The sequence below is a fragment of the Oncorhynchus tshawytscha genome, linkage group LG29, assembly GCF_018296145.1.
Source record: "Oncorhynchus tshawytscha isolate Ot180627B linkage group LG29, Otsh_v2.0, whole genome shotgun sequence".
NCBI lineage: Eukaryota > Metazoa > Chordata > Actinopteri > Salmoniformes > Salmonidae > Oncorhynchus > Oncorhynchus tshawytscha.
In genome coordinates, this window is record NC_056457.1 from 29,412,258 (window position 1) to 29,425,831 (window position 13,574).

The 13,574-nt window shown below is 44.1% G+C and overlaps 1 protein-coding gene across 4 annotated transcripts in view; it reads right to left on the reverse strand.

Annotated features, from left to right (window-relative positions):
* LOC112240516 (semaphorin-5A-like) overlaps positions 1 to 13,574 on the reverse strand; it is a 310,054-nt gene that overhangs the window by 38,484 nt on the left and 257,996 nt on the right. For all 4 annotated transcript variants that reach the window (XR_006080276.1, XR_006080275.1, XM_042308578.1 and 1 more), the window contains exon 16: positions 10,121 to 10,346. Coding sequence is in view for 2 of the 4 variants with exons in the window: in XM_042308578.1 (XP_042164512.1) it covers positions 10,121 to 10,346 (226 nt within the window). In the remaining 2 variants the exon portion in view is untranslated. The remainder of the gene's footprint in view (positions 1 to 10,120; positions 10,347 to 13,574) is intronic.

Sequence of the window (13,574 nt, forward strand, 5' to 3'; positions counted from 1 at the left end):
CTCAATCAGCATGACAGAGTGATCTCCAGCCTTGTCCTCGTCAACACTCACCCCTGTGTTAACGAGAGAATCTCTGACATGATGTCAGCTGGTTCTTTTGTTGCAGGGCTGAAATGCATTGGAAATGTTTTTGTGAAAATTAATATTTGTGTCATTCTCAAAACTTTTGGCCTTGACTGTACACACCATTCACATACATACACATATAACTATTTATATTCTGGACTATTGGATTATGCGTGTATTGTTATTGTATTGCTAGATATTGATGCTCTGTTGGAGCTAGAAACCTAATCATTTCGCTGCTCTGTTGGAGCTAGAAACCTAATCATTTCGCTGCTCTGTTGGAGCTAGAAACCTAATCATTTCGCTGCTCTGCTGGAGCTAGAAACCTAATCATTTCGCTGCTCTGCTGGAGCTAGAAACCTAATCATTTCGCTGCTCTGTTGGAGCTAGAAACATAATCATTTCGCTGCTCTGTTGGAGCTAGAACCATAATCATTTTGCCTGTGAAAACGTCAGCAAAACGTTGCATGTGACCAATAAACTTTGATTTGGATTTGATCTCAATCTCCGCATCGTTCACCCTCTTCTCTCTCTCTTTCTCACCCACTCTCTTTCTTTCTCTCCGTCTATTGTTTCATCGAGCGCTCCATCCAGGGACAGTTTGGGATTGTCCCTGCAGCCCTTTAGTAGAGAAAACAGAGTGTTTACCTATCACATGTACAGTCCTGACCTCTTCATAGCTACACACAACCTTGGGAGTCAACATGTCTACACACACACACCTTCTCTACCTCACCCTGCCACTGAGTTGGCAGGAGCACTGACAGATCCTCTGAGGCCCCATGCTCTTTATTGATTTGATTTGGAACAGGCAGTGGCACGGACAGCCCTGCCTACCACGGTGACCTGCACTCTTTAAAAATCCCCCTGCTTAGTCTGGTAGATGTACACTACAAACTCACACTCTTCCACAAGGGACTGTTTCATAGTCTTCTCACTCCTCCAAATACCATGGACTGTTTCATAGTCTTCTCACTCCTACAAACACCATGGACTGTTTCATAGTCTTCTCAATCCTCCAAACAACATGGACTGTTTCATAGTCTTCTCACTCCTACAAATACCATGGACTGTTTCATAGTCTTCTCACTCCTACAAACCCCATGGACTGTTTCATAGTCTTCTCACTCCTCCAAACACCATGGACTGTTTCATAGTCTTCTCACTCATCCAAACAACATGGACTGTTTCATAGTCTTCTCACTCCTACAAACATCATGGACTGTTTCATAGTCTTCTCACTCCTACAAACACCATGGACTGTTTCATAGTCTTCTCACTCATCCAAACAACATGGACTGTTTCATAGTCTTCTCACTCCTACAAACATCATGGACTGTTTCATAGTCTTCTCACTCCTACAAACACCATGGACTGTTTCATAGTCTTCTCACTCCTCCAAACACCATGGACTGTTTCATAGTCTTCTCACTCTTACAAACATCATGGACTGTTTCATAGTCTTCTCACTCTTACAAACATCATGGACTGTTTCATAGTCTTCTCACTCCTACAAACACCATGGACTGTTTCATAGTCTTCTCACTCCTACAAACACCATGGACTGTTTCATAGTCTTCTCACTCTTACAAACACCATGGACTGTTTCATAGTCTTCTCACTCCTCCAAACACACAATTTCAAGTGAGGACTGTGATTGAGAGGTGGTGTGTGATCTTACTCAAAGTACAGAGTTAGAAACAAGAAATGTAATACAATGCAGTCTAGCCCCCTAAAGTCGATGTCCGCGCCCCCACTGAAATATAGTTAGTATAATAAAAAATTCCCATAAAAACTCTGTCAGTTTAAGTTAGATATCTCATTTTTTTTGCATTGGATGTGTCTCAATCCACCACATCCCAGTGTTGTCAGACCATTAGGCATCCAATCTGTGGTGAAAGGTGGCAGAGTTAGAGCCGTGTTTGTCAGACCATTAGGAATCCAATCTGTGGTGAAAGGTGGCAGAGTTAGAGCCGTGTTTGTCAGACCATTAGGCATCCAATCTGTGGTGAAAGGTGGCAGAGTTAGAGCCGTGTTTGTCAGACCATTAGGCATCCCAAAAATTGCTTTTCTCACAAAATGTTCTGCAACATCCAAACGGTTTGGCCTACAAACTATTATGACCCCTCTATGGAAAGATAAGACTCTCACAATCACGATGGTGTTCTTTGCTCTACGACCCCCACAAGTGTCTTGGGTCTCACTTGAAGTCAGTACAGCAGACCTGTAACTTCTGTCTGTAGCGTCCGAACAGTTTGGGCTACACACTAATATGACCCCTCTGTGGAAAGGTAGTTGTTTATCTCTAGGACACCCACGGGCCTCACAAGACTCATCTGAAGGTTCCCCGGTACCAGTTGGAAAAAAATGTATGGAAGTATATATGGAGACTGTTTAGTGCCAAAAATAAGCTGTTAAATACAAATGTTTCCTGATCTTTCTTACATCTCTCCGATATAGGACAGACACTTCACAACAAACTTCCTTTAGATTTTTTTGATTCTCTGAAAGAGATTCTCTGTTTTTTGGGGAGGACTATATGAATCTGTTATGCAATGCGTTTGAATATGCTAATAGCAGTAACGGGGATACTTCAAGGGGTCTTAAAATTTCAAATCAAATAGCTAACTGATCCTTGTTATGACCTTCTTAAAACAATCCCCCTCCTTAGACTCTTATGGGCTAGCTGAACAACTGTAAAACACATATTGAGATTCTCACTGACAGTGTCCCAGACATTCACACACAATTGAGATGAGATCTGAAATGTGTGTGTGTGTGTGTGTGTGTGTGTGTGTGTGTGTGTGTGTGTGTGTGTGTGTGTGTGTGTGTGTGTGTGTGTGTGTGTGTGTGTGTGTGTGTGTGTGTGTGTGTGTGTAATCCAGAAAATGAACAGCTCAGTTGGATTACAGTGTTAAGCCACAGAGCTGTGACAGTATTCCCACAGCTGTCATCTGGATTGTCAAACACTCGCCCCAGGGATCGACTCAGGGAGACGCTTAGTGTGTGTTTGTGTGTGTGGTTGTGTGTTTGTGTGTGTGGTTGTGTGTTTGTGTGTGTGGTTGTGTGTTTGTGTGTGTGGTTGTGTGTGTGTGTGTGTGTGTGTGTTTGTGTGTGTGGTTGTGTGTTTGTGTGTGTGGTTGTGTGTTTGTGTGTGTGGTTGTGTGTTTGTGTGAATCGCTTATTAAAAGTTATTGAGAGGGCAATGAAAACTCCCAGTCTGATGGGAATGGGGAACAGAGATACACATGCTGTCAGTCAGTCAGTCAGGCAAGCACACACACACACACACACACACACACACACACACACACACACACACACACACACACACACACACACACACACACACACACACACACACACACACACACACACACACACACACACACACACACACACACACACACACACACACACACACACACACACACTCTTGTACAGCTAACCTTGTGGGGACACACAATTCAGTCCCATTCGAAATCCTATTTTCCCTGACCCCTAACCCTAGCTCATAACCCTTAACATAATTCTAAGACTAATTCTAACCTTAACCCTACACCCCCTAGAAATAGTATTTGACCTCGTGGGGACTAACAAAATGTCCCCAGTTGGTGACAGTTTTGATGGTTTACTATTCTTGTTAAATACGTCCACACACACTGTAACTAACACACAGTGATTAGGGCTAATAACTAGGAGATGTTGTATTTACATTTGTCTGGGGTCAACAGAGATTGTCAGATCTATCAACCTGATCTTTGTCAGCAGCATACCACCCAGCATCCCACTGCTAGTTTGCCTCTGAAGCTAAGCAGGGTTGGTCCTGGTCAATCCCTGGATGGGAGACCAGATGCTGCTGGAAGTGGTGTTGGAGGGCCAGTGGGAAGCACTCTTTCCTCTGGTCTAAAAATAATGAAAAGTGACTGGGGACATTACCCTGTGTTGGGTGCAGTCTTCCGGCAGGGACGTTAAACAGGTGTCCTGACTCTCTGTGTTCAATAAAGATCCCATGGCACTTATCGTAAGAGTAAGGGTGTTAGCCCCAGTGTCCTGCCTAAATTCCCAATCATATATCATCATAGCATCATTTTTCATTCCCTCTCCTTCCCACTAACTATTTTCCAGGTTGTTGCTGTAACTGAGAATGTGTTCTCAGTCAATTTACCCGGTGAAATAAATGAATAAACATCTGTAAACTACCTGCTAGAGAGACTTTAACATCTCATCTCATCTTTAACTGCTACTGTGTATCAGATCAGCTGTACATGTGGGACTTATTGAACTAGTAATCCTGTATAATAAGGGATTGAAGTCAGTCCCAACAGTCAACAATTGCGGGGGAAGAAAAGGAAAAATATAAACTTAAAAAACATTAAGATCGGTCAGCGGGCTAGTCAAATCAAATCAAATGTTATTGGTCACATTCACATGGGGAGCAGATGTTATTGTGAGTGTAGCGAAAAATCTTGTGCTTCTAGTTCCGACAGTGCAGCAATATCTAACAAGTAATCTAACAATTCCACAACAACTACCTAATACACACAAATCTAAGTAAAGGAATATATGCATATAAATATATGGATGAGTGATGGCCAGGCAGCATAGGCAAGATGCAATAGATGGTATAAAATACAGTATATACATATGAGATTAGCAATGCAAGATATGTAAACATTATTAAAGTGACTAGTGTTCCATTTATTAAAGTGGCCATTGATTTTCAAGGCTGTATGTAGGCAGCAGCATCTCTGTGCTAGTGATGGCTATTTAACAGTCTGAGGGCCTTGAGATAGAAGCTGTTTTTCAGTCTCGGTCCCAGCTTTGATGCACTTGTACTGATCTCGCCTTCTGGATGGTAGCTGGGTGAACAGGCAGTGGCTTGGGTGATTGTTTTCCTTGGTTATCTTTTTGGCCTTCCTGTGACATCAGGTGCTGTAGGTGTCCTGGAGGGCAGGCAGTTTGCTTCTAGTGATTCGTTGTGCAAACAGCACCACCCTCTGGAGAGCCCTGCAGTTGTGGGTGGTGAAGTTGCCGTACCAGGAGGTGATACAGCCCAACAGGATGCTCTTAATTGTGCATCTGTAAAAGTTTGTGAGGGTTTTAGGTGAAAAGACAAATTTCTTCAGCCTCCTGAGGTTGAAGAGGCGCTGCTGCGCCTTCTTCACCACACTGTCTGTGTGGGTGAACCATTTCAATTTGTCCGTGATGTGTACGTCAAGGAACTTAAAACTTCCCCCCTTCCCCACTGATGTCCCGTCAATGGGGATAGGGGGGTGCTCCCTTAGCTGTTTCCTGAAGTCCACGATCATCTCCATTGTTTTGTTGACCTTGAGTGATAGGTTGTTTTCCTGACATCACATTCCGAGTGCCCTCACTTCCTCCCTGTAGGCTTGTCTCGTCATTGTTGGTAATCAAGCATACTACTGTTGTGTCGTCAAAAAACTTGATGATTGAGTTGGAGGCGTGCATGGCCACACAGTCATGGGTTAACAGGGAGTACAGGAGGGGGCTGAGCACGCACACTTGTGGGGCCCCATAGTTGAGGATCAGCGAAGTGGAGATGATGTTTCCTACCTTCACCACCTGGGGTCGGCCCATCAGGAAGTCCAGGATCCAATTGCACAGGGCGGGGTTGAGCCCCAGGGCCTCAAGTTTAATGAGCTTGGAGGGTACTATGGTGTTGAATGCTGAGCTATAGTCAATGAACAGCATTCTTACATAGTGTCCAGATACAATAGGGCAGTGTGTATGTGATGGCGATTGCATCGTCTGTGGACCTATTGGGGCAGTAAGCAAATTGAAGTGCTTGTCTGAGCACAGGCAGAAGTAATATATCTGTGCTCGCTGTGATGTCTGTGAGCAGGGGAGACTAATCTGTCTCAGAGAGGGCCTTCGCCTCAGAGCGTCTGAGCTGAAACACATCACAGAGAGACGACGACACTCTGACATCACTCGCCTGAGTGATGACTGATTAATTTACGAACGCGCAACACCCGTTGAATATGACCGGTGTCTGTAAATGTTGGCAAAAAAAACTAATAGTTAGTCAAGAATGTAAATGCCGTAATTCCCAAACATTCTATGAATTTATGAAACCGGGAAAATTACCATAACTAAGTGCTCGCGTGTCAGAAAATGTGAAACAAAATTAAGAAAAACGTGTCACATCCTCCCTGGGGGTGTATTATGAACAGATTTGAATAAGATTTAATGTTGCTAAAATGATGTCAGTTCCACTTTAAGGAAAAACTACAAAGGAGAACACATTACATGAATAATTACTGAGTAGATACAAGGAGAAAGATCTCTTAATCAATTAACATCTTAAGTAATTAACTAAATAACCATAATTAAGCCCTTGATCGCCGCTAAAAATGATTAGTATGTCCAATAAAAGCCATTCTCACTGCTTGGCTTAATCTTATACGCTTTATCTATCTCATCTAATTTAGATAGATAGTATCCCCTCAACTGAGGTGATGAGAGACGAAACCAAAACCAAAGGTGTTCAAACACACTTCCTAATCTAACATTTTAATTATTTCCTGAGAAAAAGGATTTAGCATTCCGTATCGGCATGAAGCAGGTGTGAGTTGCGTCTGGGATAAAACATGTGACTTCAAAAGGAGTTAAAATCGCCAAATGTCAGCCATTTCTGATCCCTCTGAACCCTCTGATCCTTGCGTGACAACCATGTTGACATTCTGCAGGAACGGAGGAAGAAACACACATCAACAGACCTGAAAAAACATCATTCATATCAGTGACTCTTAGAGACCCACCTGTATTTTAAAGGTCAGCTCCAGAAGGTTGGAACAGTTTGCAGGGATGGTCTCTCATAGTCATATTGTATGTATACAGTATAATGTATAAATATAGTTTTTGCCTGTACTTGTCACATGGTCAGGTAAACCTCCTGGTCCTTTAATGATACATTTATACATGTACAGTCGTGGTCAAAAGTCCTGAGAATGACACAAATATTAATTTTCACAAAGTCTGCTGCCTCAGTTTGTATGATGGCAATTTGCATAATCCAGAATGTTATGAAGAGTGATCAGATAAATTGCAATTAATTGTAAAGTCCCTCTTTGCCATACAAATGAACTGAATCTCCCCAAAAACATTTCCAATACATTTCAGCCCTGCCACAAAAGGACCAGCTGACATCATGTCAGTGATTCTCTCATTAACACAGGTATGAGTGTTGACAAGGACAAGGCTGGAGATCACTCTGTCATGCTGATTGAGTTTGAACAACAGACTGGAAGCTTCAAAAGGAGGGTGGTGCTTCCTCTGTCAATCATGGTCACCTGCATGGAAACACGTGCCGTCATCATTGCTTTGCACAAAAAGGGCTTCATAGGCAAGGATATTGCTGCCAGTAAGATTGCACCTAAAACAACCATCTCCTAAAGTTGATTCAGCTGTGGGATGGGGGCACCACCAGTACAAAGCTTGCTCAGGAATGGCAGCAGGCAGGTGCATCTGCACGCACAGTGAGGTGAAGAGTTTTGGAGGATGGCCTGGTGTCAAGAAGGGCAGCAAAAAGAAGCCACTTCTCTCCAGGAAAAACATCAGGAACAGACTGATATTCTGCAAAAGGTACAGGGATTGGACTGCTGAGGACTGGGGTAAAGTCATTTTCTTTGATGAATCCCCTTTCCGGTTGTTTGGGCCATTCTTGTGTGAGGTTGCTTCTCAGCCAAGGGAGTGGGCTCACTCATAATTTTGCCTAAGAACACAGTCAAGAATAAAGAATGGTACCAACACATCCTCCGAGAGCAACTTCTCTCAACCATCTAGGTTGGGAGAATTTGGTTGACAGTTTGGTGACGAACAATGCCTTTTCCAGCATGCTTGAGCACCTTGACATAAGACAAACTACATGATTCCATATGTGTTATTTCATAGTTTTGATGTCTTCACTATTATTCTACAATGTAGAAAATAGTAACAATTATGAAAAACCCCATGAATGAGTAGATGTGTCCTAACTGTTGACTGGTACTGTAGGTACACGTGGTGTGGGTGTATTAGTTCCTTATTTACTGATGACTACTGGAGTTTTCCTATTTCCAACCACTATACAGAGGCAGTGTGGTTTTATGTGTGTGATCATATTTCATGCATTTCATTGGAGTATAAACCACTGTCTCTGGCTATCTGTCTCTTAGGGTTACTGCACTGGTCACTATCTATTGTGATCACGTCTAGGTACAGGAGCCTCCGTACACACACACACACACACACACACACACACACACACACACACACACACACACACACACACACACACACACACACACACACACACACACACACACACACACACACACACACACACACACACACACACACACACACACACACACACACACACACACACTATCAGCCTGCTTTATCACCGTCTTCTTATAAATGCCTTAGGTGTGTGTGTGTGTATGTTGACTGAAATCGATAGTGAGTAGCCCGCTGCTCACTGTAAATCTTCGTTGGGCGACAGTGCACTCTATTCCCACCGGGTTCTCATCATCTCTGGAGGATTGAAGGGGACTGAGGGGTCTATGGCTCTGTGGCCCCATCACACACATCAATACGGAGCTGATAACTGCAGGACTGGCTCTCTGTGTGACAAAGGTTAACTACTGATTCTGGGTCTAAAGGAATCTGTCAGGGGATGATCACAAGCAGGCACACACACACATGACGCGCACACACAACACACACACACACACACACACACACACACACACACACACACACACACACACACACACACACACACACACACACACACACACACACACACACACACACACACACCTTTTTAAAAGGGTTGATAGGTTTTCAAGGGAAAATCAAGTGGAAATGACAAACTCCAGAAGCCTTTTTAAACTTCAAATGCACAACATGGTAAAAAAAAATGTCCTGCACTGCAGGAAAGTTCTCCTGCAACAGGGTGATCAGATTAAGATCCTACATCTGTAGTTTCCTCCAACATCTTAAATGAATCAAAATATTTCTAATCAGAAAGATGTCAGATGTCTGTTGCTCCTCACAAGACTGGGAGTTTACCAGCTGCACCACCATGTCTGCCATCATTGCTTTGAACCTCCACAGTCATGATTAACTTTGTGTGTGTGTGTGTGTGTGTGTGTGTGTGTGTGTGTGTGTGTGTGTGTGTGTGTGTGTGTGTGTGTGTGTGTGTGTGTGTGTGTGTGTGTGACTGCCTGTAACAGATTAGCAAAGCGCTGAACTTTAAAAAGAGATCCTGCTCTTTTGGGGAAATCAGAAATTAGCTCCATAATATATATAAATCATTAAACAAACTCATGCATCTGTATCCCAAGCCCTCCTCTCTCTCCTTCTCTCTCTCTCCCGCCTTCTTTCTCTCCCTTGCTCCCTCCGTCCTACTCTCTTTCTCCTTCTCTCTTTCTCTCTTTCTCACTCTCTGTCTCTCTCTCTCTCTCTACCCCCTGATTCGAGGAAGCTAACATTAACAGCCCCAAACTGATAATGCTCTGTGTATTTTCATTGTGGAAGTTCATTAAGTGAGGGGATCACACAGACACACAAATAACTCGGAAACAAATCCAATTTTGATAAACTCCCATATCTAATTGGGTGAAATATCACAGCAGTTTGTGACCTGTTGCCACAAGAAAAGGGCAACCAGTGAAGAACAAACACCATTGTAAATACAAAAAATATTTATGTTTATTTATTTTCCCCTTTGTAACTATTTGCACATCGTTACAACACTGTATATATACATAATATGACATTTGAAATGTCTTAATATCAGTGTAATGTTTACTGTTTTTTTTTTTTTGTTTGTTTCCCTGTTGTTTCTCATCTATTTCACTTGTTTTGGCAATGTTAACATATGTTACCGTGCCAATAAGGCCTTTAAATTGAATTGAATTGAGTGGAGAAGTGAATGAAGTGAATGAGTGTGTAGATTCAGTTGAATAACTAGTGTCATCTGAGAGAACCATCACCACCCGACAGAAGACAATTGAGGTTTATTATGAACTGCTCTACTCACTGTCAGCAGAGCATCCAGTGGAGCCGTCCCTGGAGCAGTACCTCATCTCTATCCTCTGTCGACCCACCTCCAACAGAGCAGGTTCAGGGACACGGGCCTTACAGGTGTACCGGAATCGCTGCTCGTAGTGACCGCCGTTGTCCGAGATGTTGACCGGCGTCCAGGGGGTCCAGGGGGTGGTCTTCTTCAGGTCAGGACAGGGCTGGGTGTTACACGACTGGTACTCCTGGAGAGAGAGAGACAGAGAGAGAGACAAAGAGAAACAGAGAGAGAGAGTAACAGCGAGAGAGAGAAACAGAGAGAGAGAGAAACAGTGAGAGAGAAACAACGAGAGAGAGAAACAGAGAGAGAGAGAGAGAGAGAGAGAGAGAGAGAGAGAGAGAGAGAGAGAGAGAGAGAGAGAAAGAAACAGTGAGAGAGAAACAATGAGAGAGAGAAACAGTGAGAGAGAGAGAGAGAGAGAGAGAAAGAAACAGTGAGAGAGAGTTTAAAAAAAACTTTATTGGGTCTGGGAACACACAACACAAACGCTCAAACAAACAAAAACACGGTTAAACATCAATTAAGAACACAACACCAAATCTTCCTCCACAGTGACTAAACACAACAACTACTGAATATCCATATGCTCATAAACAGATCAATGTTATTAACCAGTTGGTAATAGACAAACACAACCCTGTCTCGCTGCCAGCATTCCCAGTACATCCACAGACACCTGTCCCTGATTACTGTTCTTCGTGTCTTCCAAATGTCAAATTTAGCTGCCCCTGACACTAAGTTCAGGAAGAGAACTACATCCATTCAAATAAACCTGTACTTTAGCCTAAATATAAACAGTTGGGAAGAGAAAACCTCTCCCAGAGCTGAGAACCAAGTAGTGATCAGGTCAATCATCCCAACCAACCTTGAGACACTTTAAAAAAACAGATTTGCCAGAGTTTCAGACTAAGCACATAATGGACACCCCTCCCCAACAGGAGGATCCAGGTCTACCAGATGCATATTGGACACCCCTCCCCAACAGGAGGATCCATGTCTACCAGATGCATATTGGACACCCCTCCCCCTCCATATTGGACACCCCTCCCCAACAGGAGGATCCAGGTGTGGACACCCCTCCCCAACAGTAGGATCCAGGTGTACCAGATGCATATTGGACACCCCTCCCCAACAGTAGGATCCAGGTGTACCAGATGCATATTGGACACCCCTCCCCAACAGGAGGATCCAGGTGTACCAGATACATAATGGACACCCCTCCCCAACAGGAGGATCCAGGTGTACCAGATGCATATTGGACACCCCTCCCCAACAGTAGGATCCAGGTGTACCAGATGCATGTTGGTGGCTAAAGCTCCATGTATTATCCTCCATTGGAGAACATCTGTCTTCTTGTCAATAGGCAGTTTATATAAAGACCGCCAACAGCCTTTTGGGGAGGCAGCTCGACCAAACACACCCGCCCACCTTGTTGATTTTACACCTTCCAGGGAAGATGCATGAGACACTTTTACACATCTTATGTACATGTCGTTCTTTCCCACCGCCATGAACTCCCCCAGCTCTGGGGTATGGAAGGAAAGCAGCATCCACACGTCCTCTTCAAATGCCCCCATCGCAGCACTAACAATCAGCGCAGGGAACATATAATCCAGACCCTCTGTCCACCGATCAGAGTTGGACGTATCAGTCACATACTGACGATGAAGTGCTGGCAAGGAAACTCAGACCTCAGCTGCGACCTTCCTCAATAGGCGAGATGATCGGATCCCCGCTCTTTCTCCCAGCTCCTCCAACGATCTGCTCCTGCTCCGCATCAGATGACCCAGCTTAGTACAAATCAAATCAAATCAAATGTATTTATATAGCCCTTCGTACATCAGCTGATATCTCAAAGTGCTGTACAGAAACCCAGCCTAAAACCACAAACAGCAAGCAATGCAGGTGTAGAAGCATGGTGGCTAGGAAAAACTCCCTAGAAAGGACACCCCACACCTAATAGGCATGAACGTAGGCTGGCTGAACCCATAGCACGGGACTGGATGGCAGTGTTGTAAAAAAGAGGCTCTTCAAAAAGCCACATCCCTGGTGGCGTACCAGCCTTACGGGACTTGACAAAAACTCTCCAAGCCTGCATAACAGACCCATAGAATGGAGTCAAGCCAGACAAACCACTCCCCCCCCTCTCCTCGCTACACTCGCATTAACATCTGCTAACCATGTGTATGTGACAAATAAAATTTGATTTATAGGCTGCATCGACCCAGCTAGAACCGTCACAGTACAACAGTCTCTGGGCTGCTTGAAGCCGGAAAGCCAAGATCCTAGAAGAAATGTCCACCAGGCCTTGCCCACCCTCGTGCAGTGGCAGGTACAGGGCTGCAGCTTTAATCCAGTGTTGTCCAGAACAGAAGAAACTGACAAGGGTCCTCTGAACCTCTTGTATCAGGGCAGGGTAGAGGCGGCTAGATTATTGGCTACCAGCACCTTTCCTCTATAAGACAGCTGGGGTCGCACCCATTTTCACCTAGACAATCTGGCACACACATTCTCCACTACACCCTCCCAGTTATTTTTTTGAAAGACATCGGAGCCTAGAACCCCCACCCCCAAAGTCTTCATCCCATCTTTGGCCCACTGAAGCTCCCCTGGTAACAGTGGAAAGGACCCAGTCTGAAGCTGACTTGCCCACGGCGATTCACTCTTTTCCCAACTAACTCTAGCTGAGGAGCCCCCCTCATACACCTTTAAAGCGTTTGAGAGAAGCTTAACATCCTCAGCCCCTGTAATAAAAACTATCACATCATCTGCATACGCAGACAGTTCTATCGTGGGACCCTTCATTACACCTGGCACAGAGAAAACAGTAAGCTTCGCTCTTAAAAAACAAAGCATTGGTTCAATCGCCAGACTATATAACTGCCCTGAAATTGGGCATACCTGCCTAATACTCCTATTGACGGGGATGGGGCAGCTAAAACCCCCTCCCACATTCACCATACACAAGGCTCCAGTATATACTCATCCCCAAACCAAAAGGCTTTCATTGTTTTGAACAAGTACTGGTGCTACTGAAACTGGAACATGGTCAAAATATAGAGAGTAAGCAAACCCACATTCACATCAGACAGTTTACAAGTGTATAAAACATCTCTTATCAGAAAAAAGTTGTCAACTATAGAGAGATGAGGTCCACAGTAAGACTGGTCCTTGTGGACCAACAGCCCCAGATACTCTTTCAACCTGTTTGAGAGACATTTAGATATAATTTCATATTCTGCACACAGCAATGCAACAGTTTTTTAAAAGAGCCAAATCCCCCTTTTTTGGCAACAACGAAAGCACGTTGACAGGACACAGGAAGAGAACCCCCATGAAAAGATTCACACACCACTTCATAAAAATACCCCCCAATAGACCCCCAAAAGTGCTTCTAGATCTCAGATGGTAA